General features: G+C 40.6%; 1 protein-coding gene across 2 annotated transcripts in view; it reads left to right on the top strand.

Annotated features, from left to right (window-relative positions):
* TNFAIP8 (TNF alpha induced protein 8) overlaps nucleotides 1-22,775 on the top strand; it is a 118,042-nt gene that overhangs the window by 49,204 nt on the left and 46,063 nt on the right. The window contains exon 1 of one of the 2 annotated variants that reach the window (XM_081309028.1): nucleotides 22,055-22,258. The exons of the other annotated variant lie outside the window; for it this stretch is intronic. Within the exon in view, the coding sequence (XP_081165154.1) occupies nucleotides 22,186-22,258 (73 nt within the window). The 5' untranslated portion in view covers nucleotides 22,055-22,185. Of the gene's footprint in view, nucleotides 1-22,054; nucleotides 22,259-22,775 lie in introns of those variants that run through there. 2 annotated transcript variants of the gene reach the window in all.

Consider the following 22,775-nt stretch of genomic DNA (forward strand, 5'->3'; position numbering starts at 1 on the left):
TAAGAAAAATCTGGATTACAGAGGTAACTTTCATCCTCTTAAATCAATAACTTATCATTATTTTTTTTTTGTTGGTCGTTCAAAACATTACATAGTTCTTGATATATCATATTTCACAGTTTGATTCAAGTGGGTTATGAACTCCCATTTTTATCCCGTATACAGATTGCTGAATCACATCATTTACACTTCCATTGATCTACACATTGCCATTCTAGTGTCTGTTGTATTCTGCTGCCTTTCCTATCCTCTACTATCCCCCCTCCCCTCCCCTCCATTTCATTTTTAAACAAAACGAACGGTTGAAATGTTTCAGAAATGGAACTCTGAAAAACATTGAATAGATTTGTTTTACCTAAAGTTTCTGCATTACATTTCCACTCATGTCTTAACTGTAGGACACCTCTGGTCCTCAGTGGTCTGGCTGCAGTGGTAATACTGTGGGTGTACTATAAACACGAGGGAGTTTATTTCTGTTTTCCCCCTGGGCCCATTGTCAGAATATTACTGTTGCCATTTTCTCTCATAGTCAGAGAGCAATTTCACCTCATATATAAAGCCTTTCGTACTTTTAAAATAACATCTTGGACTTGGTTTTAGTCATACTATTGCTTCTACAAGTAGACTTAATTTTACTTTCAAAGAAAACAGGAAACCTTACCAAGAATCAAAATAGAGTTTTTAAACAGCATTTAAAATTATATTGGCATTTACACACTTTTGTTCAAGTGAAGGCATAGTATTTGCTTAGGTTTATCTAAACTTTTTTTCTGCTCAAAAGGCTTTCTGGAGCTTAAATTGAATACTAGGAAAAATCTACAAACTGGAAGACATAGGTGGGTGTTGGAATATCTAGTCTCTCTGCTCATTAATTAAACCCTTGGCAGCTGGTACTATTTTGTGGAGTCATGACTACTTCTCTTGGATGGAATGTGGTCACCTGCACATCATTTATATAAAATAAACATTTGTCTACCAGACACCCAGAATTGTGCATGTCTGTCTAGTGTGTGTATGTGTGTGTGTTTTCTACCTAATATATAAACATAGTTATGTGTCTGTGACTGTACATCATGGTGTATATACAGTCAGGACATAGAGCCCGGTTTGCTTGGGAAGGTTTTATGGAAGAAGTGAGTTTGGGGTAGAGTTCCAGAGTGTGGGTTAGTAGTGAACTTTGGCAGAAAGAAATATACATAAAATGTCCAAGGCTAGAGTGATTAAGTCATATGTGTTCATGGGTAAGCATGAACTGCTTGAGAGCAGATTGTAAATCAGTGGTTGAAATAGACCAAAGTGAAGAGGGAACAAGCAGGTGAGAGCCAAGCAGAGAGCCAGAGGGGCAGGGAGGTGGGTGGGACTCTCTCTACTGCTGCTGTGAATTTCCCCTGTGGGCAGCACGTCCTGCCCATGTCGCCATCTAGTGGAGCTGGCTGAAATGTACATGGGAGCGCCACCACCTTTTCTCATTTCAGGATAAATTGTGTGATATTTTGGCAGTAAAGAAACGTTTCTCTTTTCTCCAGGGGTTTTAAGTGAAGAATAGAGAGATAAAATGGATGTAGTTATGTCCCCCCCAAATGATATTCATTTAGACTCTAAAAATATGGAACCAGATGTCAACCAAGAATTTCTCATAGACAAAAGTTTCATGAGAGTGCTGGGTGTACATGGCTCCGCAGCCAGGGCATGCATTTAAGCAGTTCTGTAGCAGAGAGAAGCATACCACAGCTGGCCCTGGGCCCTTGGGGTTTTCACTTGGGTCAGCTTGTTTTTTTTTTTCATGTGGTTAGAGTTCATCCTGGTGGCAGAAAGCACTCTTTCCGTAGGCACCACAGTCCACAGATCTCAGAGCCAAAGACACCATGGAGGTCGGTACTCCTTCTGCCCTCCCTCTCACCGATCCATGTGAGTATCCATTCTGCAAATGCTTGCTGAATTTCTGTTACGTTCTAGGCACTCTTCCAGGCACTGGGGAAACACCAGTGAAAAAATTGCAACTCTTGGAGAGCTGGCATTCTATTTGAGGGATACTGACAATTAACAAAGTAAATGGTAAAATAAATAGTAAGTAGGATACTACATACTAATGAGAAAAAAATGAAGTTGAATAGAGAAATGGTGTGTGTGTGTGGGGGGGTGGTGGTGATGGGATGGCAGTGATTGCAATTGGGAAAAAATCCTCACTGAGAGTGTAATATTAGACACACCTGAAAGGTATGAGGAAGCCAGACAGGGATATCCTGGGGCAGAACATTACAGGCAGAGGACAACAGCTGCAAAGGCCCTGAGGCCCGGATGGCCTAAAGTATTTCAGAAACAGCTGATGGGAGGAGATATGAGTCTGAGAGCTGGTGGAGGCCAGATTAGAGGGGGCTTTCTTGACAGTTGTAATGAATTTGATTTGTATTGGGCATGAGATGAGAAGACATTTGATCTAGACTAATCTTCTTTTATAAATGAAACTTAGGCCAAAGAAACCAAGTCAGGTGTCCGTTGTCATCCAGCTTTGTAGTGTCAGAACTGGGATAGAAACCTGCCTCTCTACTCCAGCATTCTTCCCTCCAGCCTGCCTGCCCAGCTGGGGATGTGTGACTACACACTGGCTCAGACGTCCAGGTGCAGTGGTCTGAGAGGAAGCAGAGTTCTGTGGGCTCCTCTAGCAGCTGTGTTTCTGTGTGGTTCTTCTTGGTCATTCCCTCAGTGTGTCCTTTACTACCTATAGAGGCTCCAGAGCAAACCTGAGCACAGGTGAGACCTTTTCCCCCACAGGAATATTATGCCAGATACTGCTTTCCTCAATTTTGACACGGAGATAAATTCTTTGGGTTCCCCCCGCCCCCCCCCCGTAGTTCTCTCCCAATCAACTGGTGAGTTCAAGCACCTACAGTCTGATGATGACTACCCTATTCCTTATCTGCATTCATGTTTAAGTTATTTGGGTATAGTTAATATGTGACAAGATTTCCACAATCCTAAAGGGTTCAGTCATAGTTCCCTGTATGACACCCTCCTCATCAAAGTGAGGTTGAGCATTAAACACTATTGAAAATTAATTTGAAAACAGAATTACTAGTTGAGGAGGGAGTGTGAACTCATTGTCTCCAAGTACAGCTTAACGGGGACAGTTTGTGTCCATTACTCTGTTGTCTTCTTTGCTGTGCATCTGAGTCATCCTTCTTCACTGCTATGACTAAAGACCTGACAAGAACAATTTTAGAGGAGGAAAAGTTTATTTGGGGCTCCTGGTTTTAGAGATTCAGTCTGCAGACAGCAGTCTCCATTCCTTGGGGCTTGAGGTGAGGCAGAACGCCATGGTGGAAGAGTGTAGCAAAGGGAAGCAGTTCACGTGGTGAGCAGGAAGCAGAGAGACTCTACTCACCGGACACAAAATATATACCCCAAAGGCATGCCCCCCCCATTAACACCTCCTCCAGCCACACCCTACCCACCTTCAGTTACCACTCAGTCCTGTCAGAGGATTAATTCACTGATTGGGTTAAGACTCTTATAACCTAGTCATTTCTCCTCCAAACCATCTTGCATTGTCTCTTTTGGGGGACGCCTCATATCCAAACCATAACACTGTGCTTTGAACCAGCTCAAGCCTTTTTTCGTCTTCTTCTATCTCCTGTATATTTTATGACTATTTTCTTCTGGACACGGGCCAAATCCTCTAATATCATTCTCTGATGAAGGTCAGACCAGTGCTAAGAATAGAAGAGAATGACTTTGAGCTGTCACCTGCATTGTCTCCTCTTGTTTAATCATCCTCTGCCCTGTATCCAGTAGATGAAGTGACATGAGAAATTTGCACATTCTAAGCTCTCTTGCATTGTTCAGTCCCTTTCTCTTAAAGTAGAGCTCTCACTATAATGTGAGATTTACACAATCACCATTTACACAATCATTTTTTTTTTTGCCAACCAAGGTGATTTCATATGTTCATTCATGTTGTCTATAAACGACCTCTGAAATCCCACCAACTTGAACCATTAAGTTGAGCATTGGTTTGCATCCTTTGGAATCAATTCTTTCAGTAAAGTTTTTTGGCCACCAGTGGAGCCTGAGGACACAGAATTCTGTGGTCTTTTGGTTTATTTGTTTTTAGGAGAGTGATGCTTCCAGGGAGAGCTCTCTGAACTGGACTTGGTAAGAAGGAAAGAATGAGCGCTTGCTGAGGAAATCCCATGATCAAAACTCAGGGCCAAAAGGACAGCAAAGCACAGTAGAAATCCAGGTATTTATGTGGGGGCTGCTGTGAGCAATAGAAATAAGAAAGTCTGAGAAGAAAAATTTCTGCAATTCCATCTTCTCATCTAAGCAGGAACATTGCAAATATTTTTTGTGTGTGGGAGATGGAGAATGAAAGGGCTTAGTTCAAGGTCATCAAAGACAGTCTAATGAAAACCCTAGATAATTTTCCGCTTTTGGGATTCAGTGTTTCAGCTGCAAGACCATAGAGTGAAAGTGCCAAAATATAACTAGCTGTGTGCAATGTGCCCTGTTAAAAGCAGCACCAAGTGGACTTTGAATACTTTCTAAGGCGAAAATCTGGCCTGACTTGAACAGATCAGTGCTTTCCACTGTTGATTTGCCTCTTCTGCTAACTACTTAATGGTGTTTCTGTTCTTTGCCATATGTGCCCCTGAGGTTCTCACTATATCTCAGCTCCTGGGAGAAATCCCAGGCAGACCTGACCTCGCTCCTGGTGCTTTACTTCAGATTGGAAGAATATGGAGCTTTCACACATACATACCTTCCTAGCACCTTCTCTCATCTTATAAGTCTTGCCCTTTTTGTCCCATTAGGGAGTCAGCCACCCCAATATGACAAGGATATTCCCATGCAGAGTCCATCAGGAAGCCCCTTAGGGTTAGTGGGCACACCAGCCTGTGCATGGAGGAGAAACACTAGGGACCCAGTGATGTCAGGAACTCATGTCCTCTTCAGTCTATCTTTGGTGGTTGAGCTTCATCCTGAACTGGCTTCTCTCACAGTAATAAGACTCTGCAGGAATTCTAGACTTCACGTCACAACACACCAGCCAGGAGGAGACAGGGAACTGGCTCCTGGTGGCAGTCAGAGTAGTGAGCAACCTTTTCCAGAAGCCCCATGCAAATTTCTGACATCTCAGTGGCCAGTTCGTTGGTGACAGCATCTACTGTGGTGATTGGCTTGGGCTTGGATTGCCTACCAGTTGCTCTATAGCAGAGGGGTATGGGATTGCTACAATGGAATTAAAATGGTCAGGCTGCTCAGAGAGGGAGTAATGGAGGTGACATTGAATCTGCTACACAGGTGTCCTCTCATGGTGTTTCTTCACTGAGTTGCTTCTTATTTGGTGACTGGCTATGGTATGGTATGATATAGGGGATGGAACCTTGCATATGGGATTACTAGTTCCTGATGGCAAATGTCGGTTGCTCTTAGGGTGAGCAAGGACACGAGTTTCATGAACCATGGTAGTACTGCAGATCACAAAGGGAAATTCTCAAAGGTCAATAAAGCATCTCCAGGTTACCACAGATCTGGTCAGGTAGGCATCAAACAATTAGAATAAGAAGTAGAGAAAGTTGCTGATAACTCTTCAACCTATGGTAATTACATGTCACCATAGAACACCAAAGTCCCACAGAATTTTTCTTTAAAAGCTGTGTAAGGCAGCTGTATATTCCTTCGGCCTTACACCTTAAAGATAAGACCTTAATCACTATTTGACTAATTGTTTTATTTATTTAAATTTCAATAAATGGGCTCTGCACATGAAGAAATAAAGCAAGGCAATCAGTCCTGGAGGATTTCATTTAATTTGCTCTAGATGGTTCCTGCGGGGCAACATTCTGTCTGAGGCAGAGGCAACATTCGGAGGGCTATGAAGGAGGGAAGGGCAGAGTGATACAGGAAAACATTTTTGCGGTGAGTCAGTTGGAGCAGGAGAGGTGTCAGTGTATCTTTTATATACATCTATGGCTGCTGTCTAGAATTCCAAACTTCAGAGCCTTGTTCCCAGCTAGCCAGCATGCACAGAGGGCCAACTAGAACAAAAACCTTTTATCAGGGGGCTTTGATCCAAACATTAATGAGGAACTGGGGTGAGATAGGCCATCCATGTGACTCCTAGAAATCAAATGCAGGAGCACTGGGCAGGACTTCAGGGAACCAAGGGTGTAGAAGGCTTGCTGAGCCCTCAGGAGGCTAAATCAGGAGGAGTGCTGAGCTCCTGAAGCCACAGTCAATTTAGTTCTAGTTCCTGTTAAGACACTTGTATGATGAGCCTTTGGAAATGTTGCATCAACTTGCTGGGCCTGTTTTCTCATTTGTAACCATGTTTGAAGAATGAGGAAATTGAATCAGATGACCTCAAAACCTTCTTTTGAGCATCAGCTCTCTGATTCTTGGGTTCTATGCTGCCTGTGGTTGTAGGTATCACAAGGAACAAAGATCAGGGGAGGAATGGGGATGTTCTCCATGTCAGGATATACAAACAGACAGATGACAACACCATTTCTACATTGTGTGCTACAGATGTCTCAAATAGCTACCAAGTAAGTGGCTCAACTGGCTGTGTGCCAGGCATGAATTGCTCCAAGTTGAATGTTGTTCGTTGGAGATCACAGATAGTGCCTTTATGGCTACAGTTCACTGAATGGAAGGGTTATTTCCTTTCTATGCCAGAATGGGGTTCTGGCTGCCAGGCTTGTGTTCTTGGACATCCAGTTGTCAGGAGTAGAGCCAAAGTCCCTGAGTACCTGAGTCCAGATCAGGTGGTGAATCACAGCAGGTGCTTCTGTTAAAAAGTGGTTGCAAAGCCACAGTCACATTCATCCAGAGACTGGTGAGCCTTGCTGTTGTTTTGCATTGCTGTTTTGTTGAGAGTCTTATTATAGTACTGTTGCATGCTGTGACTTACTGTTAGTGATTCTGTTGCTCAGTGACTCACCTGTGCTAAAACACTCACTGCTGGAGCTCCACCTCTGTAGGAGAGAGGGTGTTTGTTTTAATGTTAGTCTGTATCAACCAGTGGTCCCCTTAAATCAAATGCCTATAAGAACCAAGCCAGTACTACAAAGGTGTTCATAGTCCTCTGTGTGAAATGGGGGTCTTGCAGCTTGAGGCAAATTTAGAACAGATCGTCTTTAATGGTGTTGAAGTTTGGATGAAAAATAAAACTTACCTGGCCAAAGAAAAGTCTACCTTGAACTGGATTAGCCCTAAGGCTATCAGTTTGTGATTCTTGGGCTATAAGCCAAGTGACTTCAGCTGTCATGGCTGTTTTCTCAGTGTCAGAGATACCAGATTTTTTAACCCTTTTATGTGATTCCTTTCTTTTGCGAGTGTGGTGCTAGGGATTGAACCCAGGGCCTTGCGCATGTGATGCAAGCACTGTATCGATTGAGCTATATCCTGATTTCAACTTCCACCTTGGATTAGAAAACTGGCTGTCTTTGGAAAAGACAGCCATGACAATTTTCACCCACAATTGGAAATACCTCAAAAGAAATCATTCCAGTGAAAGTCATTTTTAGCCTTTGGAGCCTGCATCAGTTTAGAGAAGCGGAGATGGAAATCTCAATCAAAATAGTTCTGAGTCTTTTACAGCATTTAAAAAATTTGCATCACAAAAAATAAGGAGCCTCCAAGTTTTTGAAATTCACATTCCTGCTTTGTAAATTGCTTACTAGCATAGTCATTCCTCTTTGTTTTTACTTGGGATTTGACAGCAATGGGGTTAGTGATCAGGGCAGAGCTGGGAGTGGGACATGCTCGTATTCATTCTCTTCCCAACCTTCCTCATACTCTTAATTTTTGCATCTCTGCTTCCTACCCACAGTGCCCAGTAGTCACATCACACTTGCTAGGAAAGAATAAAGAAACTAGTGAATTCATTTACTCTGAGATGTTATCACAGGCCTTTCTTCCATGGATACTTGTCTTTTTCAAAGAATCCAGTGATGAAACAGAGAACATGACAGAGAAAATAGGGTGGTACCCAAAGTATTGCCTCCCTAATGAGAGTATTTGAGAGTATTTCCTATATGCTAAGATTATAATTTGGGGGTTCAGGAGCCTTTCCAGGTGCCTCAGAGATGACACTTTGTATTGTCCCCTTTGGGTCAGATCTACTGGGCCAGCACCTGCAACAGGGAACTTGGAGGGAATTTGGAGTTTTTTTTTTTTTTTTTAATTTACGTTATTCAAACTGCTGTCAGAGTCCATGCAAATTTTTGCAAAGGCAGTTTTGTAAGAGATGGTGGCACCCAACTTCCCTGTGGCTGGTGTTGACCGGTGGCAGAGTTGTGGATACTTAAATATTTCTTTCTTGAAGCCGCTCAAACTTGTGCCCAAATTGTGTTCTTTTGATGGTGTTTTCTCTGGAGGGTACTCTCTTCAGGGAAACTTTCTTAATGATGGTCCACCAAGGCTTTCTTTACCTTCTTAATACAGGTTTACTCTGCAGCCCCTTGCGATTTGGCTTCTACCTCTAATCAGGTTACTAAATTCTCTTTCTCAAAGGATCCCCAGTGGCTGCCTGATGATCCTAGCCATTGATTTTTTTCTTCAGCCTTCCTTTCCCACTAGATATTCCTTCACCTGTGGATCTTTTTGCATGCTGTCTTCCTTCTTTTCTCCTCTTCCTTTGCTGCTACTATTATTTTTATTTTTTTATTTTTTGCAAGCTGCTCTTGATGATTCGCTGCCCCAGGTCTGATTTAGGTTCTTCTGTGAATTTTCCCAGAACCTCATGCTTTTCTGCTATTGTATTTATGATACAGTATTATGTATACACAAAATCATGTAGACGGTACTGAAATTTCTGGGCTATTTAAGGAATTTTCAAGGTAATTTTAACCATATGTGATTTCACTTTATGGATGTTAGAACCCAGTCTCGCTCCTCTCCTCTGAAAGCATGACTGTAATATATTAAGGGAGTTACATGGTTTTGTAGAATCTGTGTATTGGAACATGCTTTCTAGAGCATTTAAAAAGAAGAATGTGAAATCCTAATCACTTGCATATTCTTGTCTCTTGAAATTGGGCAGAAATTGTTGACTGAGTGTAAATACAATGAAAAATAACTTTATAAGGCTTAGTGAGCAAAGTAGATTTCTATCTACATTATAAAACAGTGTGGTTAACAGTGATAATCTACTTCTTTAAAAAAAAACTGTTCTATAGCCTCTGATAAGTAAAGACTAAATATTTTATGTAATCTGTTCTAGAAATAATTTGACTTAAGACTGAGCTATATAGGAGCCCCCCACTCCTGGAGAGAGCTCTAGTATATGGGAAATCAGTTTGAGAGAAGAGGCTCAAGTACATGCCACGTCAGTTTCCCTACTTAGACCTCAATCAGACTCACTCAGTGTGTGAAGTGGAATTCCTTGTGTCCCTCATGGCCACACCTGTTCCTCCTCTGGGCTACCAACGCCCAGCCACTTTTAAAAAAATTATTGTCTGGCTCCCTTTCCCTAAGGTCAGCCAGGCTCTAAGCCTCCAAGTCAGCTTTGTCCTTGACCTTCCTTACTGCCCCATACCTCTTTTCTCCTGGTGATATGGCAGATTTGCCTTTTAGTGTTGTAATTTGTGTTTTGCTCAATCAGAGAGACACCATAGTGTAGAGAAAAAATAGCAATCAATGAGGTCAGAAGACCAACATTCTAGTCTCAGCTTACGCTCAGCCCCAGCTAAGTGGCTATGGGCCAGCCACTTAATATCTCTGAGGTTCTGTATCATCAGAAGCAAATGTTCTCAGTGATACTCAAGATTCCTTCCTTACATGCTTGTTATGGGGATCAGTGGCAAAGTACGCCAAAGTATTTCATGGACTAGAAAGTACCACCACACTGAGATGCATAAGAGAAAAGATATGTTCTATAATGTGTCTAGTATAACACTAGCATGTAGTAGATGCTTGATAAATCATACTTATTATTGCTGATGGTAACATAGCTTAATTTAACACATAAATTGTTTTGTTATAAACTGGGTTATTGATTCAGTATTTGGGGCTATGGCCAAGTGACATACTTTTTATTTCTCTAGTCCAAAAATAAGATCTTTTGGATGAAGTCTTACCATTTTTTTAAAAAATAACTAAAAATTTTTAATTGACACATAATATTTGTATATATTTATTGGGTATAGTGTGATAATTTGATACATGTGTATAATGTATGATGATCTAATCAGAATGGTTTTCATTTCTAGCTCCTTAAACATTTTTTTTGTGTGTGTGTATGTTGGAAAGCTTTGAATTCCTCTCTTCTATTTCTTCATAAACATATAATAAATTGTGAACTATGGTCACCCAACTGTGCTATAGAACATTAGAACTTATTCCACATAATTGTATTTCAGTGTCTTTTCCAATCTTCCTCTCTCACTTCCCTCTCTCCTTCTTAGCCTCTGGTGGAAGGTCCACTTCCACTAGAAAAACTGAGAGCCACCTTTTGAAGGTGCAACCTTTTTGTATTTGCTGATTGATTTCATCCATTGAGAAAAGAGATGGCAAAATTAATTACATGTTGTGCAATTATCCCAAATTGGCTTTATAAAGCACAGCATCTTGTGAATGGAAGCAGTCTCTGAAAAAGAGTTTGTTCCTTGGAGACTTGCTTAATAGAATGTTTATTGCCAGAAAGAAATGCATGCCTTGAGTAAAGAGGTGTCTGGAATTCCCATCTGGGATTTATTAGTATATACATATATATTCAGGTGGCCAGTGCCGGATGTCAGTTCTTAACTTAAAGGAAACAAAGTTTCCAATCTGAGGATGGAGAAGTTGCTGCTCTTTTAAAGTGGGCAGCTGCTGCCGGTATCTTGCTGGCCCTGGAAATTCCATTAACTGAAATGGGAATTTTGTCCAATCCATCTTATTAATGGTCTCTATGGTAAAATGCAGTCGGTTGGATAGGTGGCTAGTAAGGTTGCTTCTATAAAGATAAGCACAATCCATTAGTTCAAATCTAGAGTCCAGTGGACATCTACTGGGGAGGCTTGCATCTGCTCAGCCCTCTCTGTTATGAGGATGTTAAAGGAAGTGTGTCCATTCTGTGCATGTTGTAAAACAGAAGGTTTGCAGCTGTCAGAATTATTTTCTTCTTGGCTCCTTTTCTGAAAGAATTTTTGGAAACTTTTTGGATTTATGGATGACTACAGAGTGTTAGCCTCAGTTTTCCAAAGCAATGCGTATGTCCTTTCCTTTCTTTCTTTTGAAGGTAACAGATATATATGTACATAGTTCCCCATAATGTCCTTTTGGGGCATGGGGAAATTCAATTTATTCCCGTATGTTGTTATAACTCGGTATTATGAAATGATAAAATTATTATTTCGTTAGTTGTATAGAGCCTTCAAAGTATCCAATATGCACTGTGCTTTCTAGAAAGGGGAAAAGGCAAACACACACAAGGTATAATCTTGTATTTTAAATAGCCAAGCTTACAGATCTGCCTCAGAAGACAACTGACATCAAGATGGTCAACTTTAAGTATAATAGATGTTTACTGTAGATGTGTAAGTTCACTTTGGGCTTCAGTAGACTATGTAGAGGAGTTGGGACCTGAAAAGGGCACTGGAAGGGTGTAAGAGCAGGAAAATTAGACAGGCAGCAGCTGCTCCCACGGTGTGGCTGCACAGGGTATCATGATTCATCCTAAGGTTTCTTTTAGGTCATTTCCAGTTAATGAAAGTGAGCATCAAAAGTTTCTGAATGATTACTTACTCTTTAAACCACCCAGATCTACAAGTGTGTGGGTGCACATTCACAGCTTTGTCTTTGCATTGCACTGGCTTCTTTGGGAGCGAGAGGAATAGTGTCTTCCCCACAGCCTGCCTTATCAGTGTGCCTTCATGGGTACAGGGATTTAGGCAGCCTGTAGTTGTGACAGGTAGGAATTAGTGTATTCTACTTTGAGTGGGCATTTGAATTTTCAACCCATGGTCTTGTTGATGAGAAAACAGCTTAAAAATCATAGGTAATGCAAACTAGAGATGATGGCCTTATTGATTGATGTAGGAATGGAGACCCATCCAGGAAATATTTTGATTGTGGGACTTAGATTAGAAACAAGGAAAGACAGAAGAATATAAGTAATGATAATCATAAGGTTTCTTGGCACCATTGCTTAAATGGGAAGAAATTTAATAATTTGTATAAAAAAATAAAGATGCTGTGTTGGGGGTGGAAGTGAGAGGCTGTCTGTGCCTTCAGGGATAAGGATGTTTCTAGGTATAGTAACTCTAAGGAAACTCCAAGCATACAGGTCCTAAGGGCAGTAGGAAATGTGTGGGCTGGAGCAGAGGTTCTCAGGTGATCCTGGCTCATGGCACCCTGAGTGTCTCTGTAATTTTTTTCATGTCATTTCTAGGACAAAAGAAGTACTTAGTAGTTAACATTTATCAAGTGCTAAGGTCCAAATAACTTAATAACTGTGTAGTCCTGTGAAATAATAATTGAAAGATAAAAAGGATTTTACTTTCTTCTTTATTTAGTAATGCACATGTACACCTATTGGGTACTGCATGTATCAGTCAGGGTTCATTCAGGAGACAAACCACACAGCAATTTGAACAAGAAAGTTTAAAATAAAGAAATGTTAACTAGGAAACCACTATGGTAGTTCTTAAAAAAATTAAAAATAGGATTGCCATATGCTGTCACAATTTTACTTCTAGATAGAGTCCCCAAATAATTAAAAAGTATCTTGAAGAGATATTTGGGAATCCACATTCATATTAGCATTATTCACAAGAGCCAAAAGGTGAAGGGAACCCAAGTGTCCATCTGTGGAAGAGTGGATCAACCAAATGTGATGTACAGATGAAATGAAATATCATTGGGCCTTTAAAAGGGAGGAAATTCTAACATATATGACCCTTGAGGACACTATGCTAAGTGAAATGAGCCAATCACAAAAGAGAGATACTTTGCAATTCCACCTAGATGAGCTACCTAGAGCAGCAGTCAAATTCTTAAAGACAGAACAGCCCAGTTAACAGTTTTGCAAGATGAAAAAGTTGCGGAGATAGATGTTGGGGATGGTGGTACAAAAATGTGAATAAACTCATTGCTGTTGAACTATACACTTAAAAAACGGTTAAAATGGTAAATTTTATGTTATGTATATTTTACCACAATTAATAATAATACTATCACAAAAAGAAATATGAACAATAATGGGGGTTGGCTAATAGGAAATAAAGAGAACTCTAAAAAATAGAGAAGTAGCAGGTATCAGGAGCAGCTACCACCCTGGGATATGTGAACACTGAGGCACAGGCTTCCCTCCACCCCAGATCTTATAGGAGGGGAATGACTGACCATGGCTCCCTGGGTGGTAGAGAAATTGCTGTAGTGCTGTGTTGACAGAACTTGCTGGAATAAGGTTCTGAGGAAAGCTGTTTACAGGAAGGTTTCCACTGGAAGCATTCTGCTGCAAATCACTTCAGAGAGAGGCCAGGGAAGCCACTGGAGGCTGTGTGGTGCTGCCATGGTGCACAGCAAGATCCAGCTGCTGAAGAAGGCATCCGCACTCAGGAACTGGGTGCTGGAGAAGCCATACTTGCTTACAGGAGCTTGCAGAAGAAAGCACCAGAACCAGGAAGTAAACTTCTTCCTGTAAAATCTCTGCCGTGCCCTCCACTGATGAAACAGAATCATACCAATCAGCAAAAGAAAAAATATATAAAGGTCCCTTCTTAATTTTTTCACGGCAGGTAATGAATTTGAATGTGGAATGTGAGATAATAAATTTATCACTAGCCACTCCATGATTTCTGAAAACTTCAGATCTGACTGGAACTTTCTACCCTCATTTCCTGTTCCACATCACTTTTTACATAATACTTATACTTGCTTTTTATCACAGCAGCCTACCTTTGGAAAGAAATGATGTCATTGAGAGGAAAATAGCAGAGGCTTATGTTAAACTGTGAACTAGCTGGAATGAGTAGCTTATGCAGTGTCTGGGGTGTTGAATATTGCTCTGTTTCCCTCAAAATTTAAATCATGCTGTAACACCCTCGTGTTGGCTGTGTGCTCTGAGGTACACTGGCACACAATTGGGAGATCCCAAAGTTGAGATCAGGAGTCTTTTTTCACGACTCTTGGCCACGCCACTCTAACTTATGAAGTTCTAAGGTACCAATTTAGTTCAGAGTACAGCAGAATTATGTAAAGTAAAAATTATGGGGGTTCAATATTATTTTTTGAAAACCTCTTAGAAGGCTAAGAAGTTTTAAAGACTGATATTCCATCTACCAGTAAGTATAAGACTTACTCTGTATGTGCTTCCTATAGCACTGGAACAGGTTGTTGTTTCTTGGGACCAAATGATATGGTTGGCTTGTCTTTATAGGCATTTTGCTATGAAAAGGTACCTAATTCAAAAAAGCTGGAAAAGAGAGTTTTGAAAGTTCTTTTTTATGGTGCAGTGGTAGCTGACTTTCCATTGTATTTGTTCTTTATAGTTATACATGACAGTAGAATGTATTTTGACATATTATACGTACATGGAGTATAACTTCCCATTCTTGTGGTTGTACATGATGTGGGGTTACAATGGTTGTGTATTCACATATGAACATAGGAAAGTTATTTGAACTTATTATGAGGAAATGATTAATGTTTGAGACAATGGATGATGCAAATATCCCAGGTTGATCAATACACAGTGTATAAATGTTCCAAAGCATTACACGGCATCCCCAAAAGATGTACAATTACTATTTCAGTTTCTTAAAAAGACACATGGCCTTGGACACAGTATTCACTCACCATCACTGTGTGAGCCACTCACAGTATGAGAGGGCATGCATCAATGCAGAGACTAGAGCCAGGAGGGAAACAGCAAATTGCCAGCTCCATGTCATGCTTCCTTTGCTGCATAAAATTAGAATGGTGCAATAGTGGCTGACTTTCCATTTCATTATTTTTTCTTCTTGGGCTGGCTGACTGTACATGGCTGAAATGGAGAAAATTAAATGGCATGTGATGGGACTTTGCTGAATTCAGACGAGGTTAAAAAAATATCTTTGGAAATATATTTCAGATTGAGAAAGTGATTTTTTGAAGCTTTCTTCTGTTGCTACTAGGAAATGTATGGACAATACATTACCTTGTCTTTAGTAGGCAAGCACAGTGTTCAGATTAGCTGTGTCTTAGAAAATGCATTCATTTGGTGAGATCTATAATTTTGTGACTCTTAACTAATACATATTTCTATAGCTCTTCTTTTAAGGACAGGCTGAATAAACCTAAGTTTTGTTACCAGACCTATTCAAGTGGAAAAACTTCTGATCCATGCCTTTCAGTGCTACCTGAAAAAAAATGATAATAATAACCTCCCTTTCCCAGAACCCTGTTTGGGTAAGTTCTGCTTCAGTGCACATTTCACCACCTGCTGAGTTTGTCTGCTGAGTGTCAGTCTTGGCCACCCACACCTGGCAAGCCTCTTGCAGCCCTGTAGCTTCCCTGCCAGCCTTTTCTGTCTCTTAAACTGTGACTACTTGGCACCCTGTTAACTTCCTAGAGTCTGTCCATGTCAGAAACTCAATGTGAAAATCAAATCATGACAACCGGAAATAGGTTAGACTTCCAAACAGATCTTGGACCGAGAATCTGTGATCCAAATTCCACATATGGAGTACCACCTTTGTTTTCTTTGTGGATTTCAATTTTCAGAATTTTGTTCAGAAACCTGGAGAAAGCTCTTCACTGCTCAGATACAATCAAGTAGGACTCATTACTTAACCTGCCTTGGCATTTTGTTCTAACCACGTAGAGTGAGCACACTGAGGAAAGAAGAGATTATCACTGGCTATCTTAAGCAGAGCTGCTTGCTTCCGAATGTTTCACAATAATCGATAGCAGATGTGTAGCTGACACTAGAAGGTTGCATAACTGTCTCATATTGCATGCAGCTACATCAGCCAGTCATTGTGATGGTGTCTCCACTACGTTGTTGAAAAAGAAAATCCAGTTAAAAACCTGTTTATCTCATCACAAAATTATTTCCTTACTCTAAAGGGTAAAGACAGTGGTTAGAGTGAAAATGACTTGACAATTACTGCCCTTAGACTTCAATTTCAGATCACTGTAAAGAGGAAACTTCTAACAGAAATGAAATGGGACTGTCTCTTATAGGAGGTTGCCTCTGCTATGTAGGTAATAGAGGAGATTCCAGAAGACAGAGTGCATGTTGACGTTGATGTGTCTAGGAGATTGCTTCACCAGACAAGTAGAGGATTAGAGATAACCACTCAGTTTGCTTCCAGGCCTGAGTTCCTGTGGCTGTGATTGATCATTGAACATTTTTGTGAAGGAGAGCCCGGAATGTGTTGGTTGGTTGTGACTGATGTATCTCTCTGTTGAATTCTTTCTGTGGCCCCTCTTGTGCCATCCCCATGTTGACCCCATGAACCTGAGCATGGTAAAGAATTTCACTTTCTATCATTTTGCCATACCTATAAGGAGGATCTGGAGGATCAACATTTAGGGCCTCTGAATAGACACTCTTTTTTTTTTTTTTTTTTCTTCTGGTGGTTCTGGGGATTGAACCCAGGGCCTTATTCATGTGAGGCAATCACTCTACCAACTGAGCTATAACCCAACCCTCTGAATAGACACCCTTAAACAACCTAAAACAGCCTGGTCTTATTCACAAAAATTAAGCCTGACATCATCACATTTTACAAAACTGCAAACAGATACTCAGAGAGGTTTAACGACTTGCCCATTTTTTTTTGTTAATTTATTTTATTTTTTTTTATTTTATTTTTTTTATTGGTTGTTCAAAGGACTGAAGAATGAGTAGGAGAGAACTCTTCTCCTGCAAATGAGGCACCATCTGGGCTGGCTGTGTATGTGGTAGTGTCAGTCATGCGCCCCTGGTCTCCCAGATTTTCTGTCTCCAGTCTCCCCACTTGTGTTCCTGGTAGCCTTATATCCAAGGAAGCTTAGTTAGGGTCCTGACTGAATTTTTAATTTAAAATAATATAGTCTCATGTTACTAAATAAATAGAAGTGGCTAAATTTATAGCTTATTTAAAGCATTAAATATCAAGAATGGAATGACCTTAGTTTGAGGCTGCGATCTAAGCATTTTAACAGAGCAGTTTGAGCAGTGTGTGTTAGAATCATGTCCAGCCTTAAACTCTTAGCTAAGCTCACAATACAGCAAGCTTTGAGGCATTCCTCTGAAAAATAAAGAGCATGAATCTTAGATGAATACTTGAGTAGAGAAAAACATTTGAATATACAAGACAGGAGGCCTAGCCTGCTTTCATTGTGACCTAAGAATATAATTATTTAATTTGGTGATCTTGAGCAAATAATCTTTTCTTTAATTGCATGTCTTTAAAATGGGTATGATGACCCAGGGAAGCTAATTTAGGAGACGAAGCCAAACCTTTAAAAAATGCAAGGTGTCATTGCTAAGTATTATAAAAGAAGGACCATGGGTCATAAATTCTTCAAGTGAGAGTTTCAGACCTGATGCATTTATATGTGTGTGTATGTGTGTGTGTTTTGTGTGTGTGTGTTGTATGTGTGTGTTGTGTGTGTGTGTTTACAAGTTCTTTAATGAGAACTATTTCTTAGGAGAGAAATAAAAGCAAACAATAAATCTTAGAAAACAAATGTCCCCAGGTGAATTGCTGTCTCCCTGTGTGTGCTCCCCTCTGAGGTCAGCACTCTTCTCATTGTCTCAGAAGTATTCACTCACATTCAGAGTGTTACTGTTTACAAGGAATTTCCTGAAAATGTCATGGGAGTCTGAGGAAACAGTTTTCCCTTAACTGAAAACTCCCAGAATCTGGTCACCAGTAGCTTTTCCCCTTCCCCATCTCCACATTCTTCCTCAGTTTTCTTCCTTCATTCTGGTAGTTCTGCCCCATCTCACTTCAACTCCCCAGCCTTGCCCCATTTCTCAACAGCATATAAACTAAGGCCACTAGGAGCACAGAGTTTGACTCCCTAGAAGGTACATAAGTGACTTCTGTCATTTGAGCACCCTCTTCTCAATTTCTGGTAGATAAAATGTTCTTAAGGCAAGGAGAGCCAGATCACCTGGATCAGGTAGGGGCTGTAGAGAGAGATATCCATTTAGGGGCCTCACTAAATTGCTGAGGCTGGCTTTGAACTTTCCATCCTCCTGCCTCAGCCTCTTGAGCTGCTTGGATTATAGGCATGTGCCATTCTGCTTGCCTACCTGTTTTGGAAGGTTAACATGTATGTGAAACCTGCAGCCCCAGCCAGGTGAGACCAAAAGCAAAGATCTTTCCCACATATGAGGAGAAAAAGGGAAATTCAATTTTATATATAGATCATAGAAATCCTTAAAGGCATAAATGATAGAAAAAAACTGAGGAAAGCCTCAAAGTTGAACAGAGGAAAGCTGTTTTTTATATTAAATAAACTATTTTGTGACCTAAAATTTTGTATGTTCAGATTCAGCATTGTGTCAGGAAGATAGAATGAAAAATACTGATGAAATGACCTGAAATTCTTATGACTTAGAAGCTGTAGGCACATAATTTCCAGAGAATACTTAGAATACTTTTGCATGTGAACAAAGTATATGATACTCCTGAATATCTCTACTCCCTCTACCTAGTTCTGCTAGTTTTCTCATCTCTGCCTCTCTTAACTTGCTGATCTCCTCTATTCTTAAGAGGTATCTAGGCAGCTATAAGCAAAAAATCCCAAAGCCTTGACCTTTTTTTTTTTTTTTAAACAGCTTTTCTTTTTTTATATATGTATGGTTTAGGAGAAGACTTTTCTGTTGCTCTGTGATAAAAGTTCAGTTGACCACTTTCTTAGAACCAAAATGACTTGTAAGCTTGACTTCATTTGATCTGTGCGCAAAATTATACTTGGAAGTTTCAGGGAGGTTGGACCCATATATAGGTGACATATGTAAATATTTGATAATGAATGAATGAAGGATATACCATCATAATCTTAGCCAGGATTTTAATTCTTCTATGTTGACAGAGAAGATAAAAGATCCATTATTGGACATGTGTTGGAATTCACCATAATATTTAAATGCACTTTGTTACTAAATGAGAAGTGTTGCTAACTTAGTTATCAGGTTGTCTGTAATAGATTGTTGATGGAACTTCCAGATTTCCAAGCTAAGGATGTTGGAGTGTTTCTTATACATATATACAAAAGTAAACAAGTCCCATGTACAGGAGGTAATAAATCATTATGCTGAACTGGAGTATTAGTCACTGAGGCTAAAAAAGTTCTAATCCTCTTTTGAATAAAAGCCTGGGGAAATCAAGAGTACTTAGTATATATTTGGAAGCAGCAGAAGACCAGGGGATCCCTAGAGAGTCTGCTGTCCTTTGTCACCAATTTTGCAAGATATGGGCATGGAGCAGTAAGTTACCCAGGGAAGATGGCTTTGAGGTCATATAGGTGACAGAGGAAGGTCCCTTTCACATACAATCTTTGTTGTTGTTGTTGTTATTGTTCTAATTAGTTGCACATGACAGTAGAATGCATTTTGACACATTGTACACAAATGGAATACAACTTCTCATTCCTCTGGCTGTACATGGTGCAGAGTCATACCAGTAGTGTAATCATACATGTATATAGAGTAATAATGTCTGTCTCATTCTACCATCCGTCCTTCCCATCCCCACCACCCCACCCCTCCCTCACTCCCCGCTCTGCACAATCCAAACTTCCTTGGTTCTTTCCTACCCTATTCCCCCACTATGGATCAGCATCTGCTTGTCTGAGAAAACATTTGGCCTTTGGTTTTGGGGGACTGACTTATTTCACTTAGCATCACATACAGTCTTAAAAGCTGAGCATTAATTGTTCTTGAGCTAGATTAGGACATTCTTCCCCAAGGTGTCTCTGCACTGCATTTTTTTAAATACAAAAGAAGTTTCTCTCAAGGTTTCCGAGGATCTTGGTGAATGTTCAGAGATCAGCAGAGCTGTTAACATGACTAAATTGAATTACAAGGCTGCCTTGGCAAGCCCGAACTGTTCGTTCAGCAGTTGTTCTCCTTGGCTAACCTGAGCTGGGCAGAAAACCTTTTCCTGAACCCATGTAAAAAACAAGCAGGACATTAAGGACATGTGCTTTAACACACCTAATGTGGTTAAATGACATTTACCTAATATTTCTTATGTGACCACTTTCTAAAAGAAGAGTGAAAGTAATTCTGCTGGGGATAGACTGAGCTTGGCATTTGAATTGTCTGGATTTGCATAATCATCACCTTGAAAAGGTATTGCTTTACCCCAATTATAGATCAGGGGAAACTCTCTCATTTGTGTAGCACGTAGCCTTGGCGGGAGTCTTCAGAACCCCTGGTGGACATCTGTGGACATCTGGGCTGCAGTGGGGAAAGGACAGATGGTATAGGAGGAGAGAGGGGACTGAATGATTCCTTGGGCAGGACAGAAAAGGCCACTTGTGATTGCTGAGGGAGCATTTCTTTGGTTTGGAATTATCTTCATCTCAGGTTGTTTCTCCCAAAAGTCTAGGGTTCTGAGTATAAGGTACATATTTCAGCAACTTCTAATGCAGAATGTGTGGCACAAGGGACCATGAGGTTAACTAACTTTCAGAATGGTGCAGCCCTTTTACCCTTTGGGGGGTAAGGCCAGTTTCTGAGTCTCCACAACGGATATTTTCCAGGTGTTTCACTTCTCTTCTCTCCAACTGGCTTTTATGTCTTTCTTTCTTCATCTTGTCCTTTCAGTGAGATTGTGATAAAATTCTGCCAGGGTCCTAGGTATGTTAAAATTATTTAGCAGTAGGAAGTAATTTAACACCTAAGCCTCATATTAATATTTAGCAACGTCTCCCTCCTTGCTTGTGAATAACACACTCTTTCTGTTTGAACCCAATACTAAAATAAAACCCAAGAGTATGTTTTACAAAAATTTACTTTTAATTAGTTACAATATGTAGTACTTATGGTTTTCAAATCACTTTTTACTATCATTACCTATGTATTACTAGACATAAATACTATTTTTATACTCACTTAATAAATTAGGAAGTGGAGGCTTCAAGAGGTTAAATAATTTGCTTAAGGTCATACAAAAAATAAATAGCAGAATTAATTTAAACTAGACTTCTTAAATCCAGGTCTTTTATATATTCTTTTCATTAAATTTACCACAGTGCCTCTATTTCCCCTGTATAAAATGGAAAATGAAGTAAAGGAAAGCAGCTGGAAAGTAAATTTATTAAAGAATATAATTTTTCTCACAATTTCCAAATGGATCTTTCAGATATGTTATTCTCTGAGGATTTTTTTTTTTTTTTTTTTTTTTTTTTTTGCCAAAAGTTGGTGATAAAACAAGTGCTCTGTAAACTACCTCAGTAAGACAGGTATATGGGTGGCAGCTCATGTCCCCAGTTCTCATAAGGGAAAAGCAAGACTCTGTAGAGATAAGGTAATTTACTCTGCCAACTTTAGGAACCTGTGGGTCAGACCTGGGGTCAGAACTGAGCAAAAGCAGTTAGTGAGCCAGTCATTCTGGGTTTTGAATAAGAACCTCCTTGCCTAGATGAGTAAGTGGTGAAGGCCACCTCCAATTTCTTCAGGAGGTCCTACTCTGGGGTTTGTGATTTCATACTTGAGGACGACATGGACAGTATCTGTATTTTTTTTTCCTGAAAAAAAATTGTACAGAACCCAGCAGCTTTATAATTCATAATTTTGGACATAAAAAAACCACAAGACATAGAAAGTAAAGTGGGTGTTGAAAAATGTAACTCTAAGTGTAGGTTTGCTTATATGCATTTGTTATTTATATAAAACTGCAGCGCTCGCTGAGATGACTTTTTCCTTTATTGCACATTTATTTTATGTTCCCAGTTTTTTTGAGTGAGTTTGCCCTGGGCACCCCTAACCCTGCCTCCGCCTGGTCCTCCGCCCCACCTGCGGGGAGCCTGCGGGCCGCCCCACAGCCTGGCCTGCCGGCCTGGGCGCTCGCCGGCCGCTCGGGGGCGGACTCCTGCCGCCCAGCTGAGACGCAATTCGTCACTCTTGTAGAACTTTCCCCCTGAAAATCCCTGCACCAGAACCAGCCCTCCCGCCCCGGGGAGGTTTGGATTTTAGTGGTTTTCGTTCCTTTTTATGTTCCGTTGTGTGCGGATCTTTCTGCTGAGCGAACTTGCAGCTCGACAGAGTACATGTCAGCGGCGATCGTGCCTGCAGCCGGTTACCCTGACACTATGCACTCGGAAACCGAAGAATCTAAGGAAGGTATGATTTTGATTTCTCTGGGAGCTGGCTAAGTTCTGCTGAGGAATGTGGAGGAAGACAGTAGTCTGCGCTAATGGGAGTTTTTACGTGAGCCTTGGGTACTTTGTCTACTTTCTGAGCCCAGTGGGAGCAGAATATGCGGAGCCGGGTACCCATCTCTGACTCCCTTCTCACCCGACAGAGAGGGAGGGGAACTAGAATCGGACCTAGCTCAGACTGCCTTCTAAGTGGAGACTTCTCTTGAAATGAAACCCCACTATGATTTCAAGAATGCAAAATGTGCTTGAGAAAGGGCTGCCTGCATCAGGATAGCCCAAAGCCAAATCCCTGGGACAAGCTTAGGAGTGGAGAGGGCCCAGGGTCCCTTGAAAAGAGGTTTTAGAAATTGAAAACGACGTGCATTTCCGGCAAAAAGGGGAAGCTGAATGAGGGGGAGAAGTGAAAGATCTTTATTTGAGGAATAGGTTGGTGTATTTAAAAAAAAAAAAAATTTTTAAACTGGCTTTTCGGCAGTGAG

This window comes from Spermophilus citellus, assembly GCF_964194105.1.
Source record: "Spermophilus citellus genome assembly, chromosome: 1".
Taxonomy (NCBI): domain Eukaryota; kingdom Metazoa; phylum Chordata; class Mammalia; order Rodentia; family Sciuridae; genus Spermophilus; species Spermophilus citellus.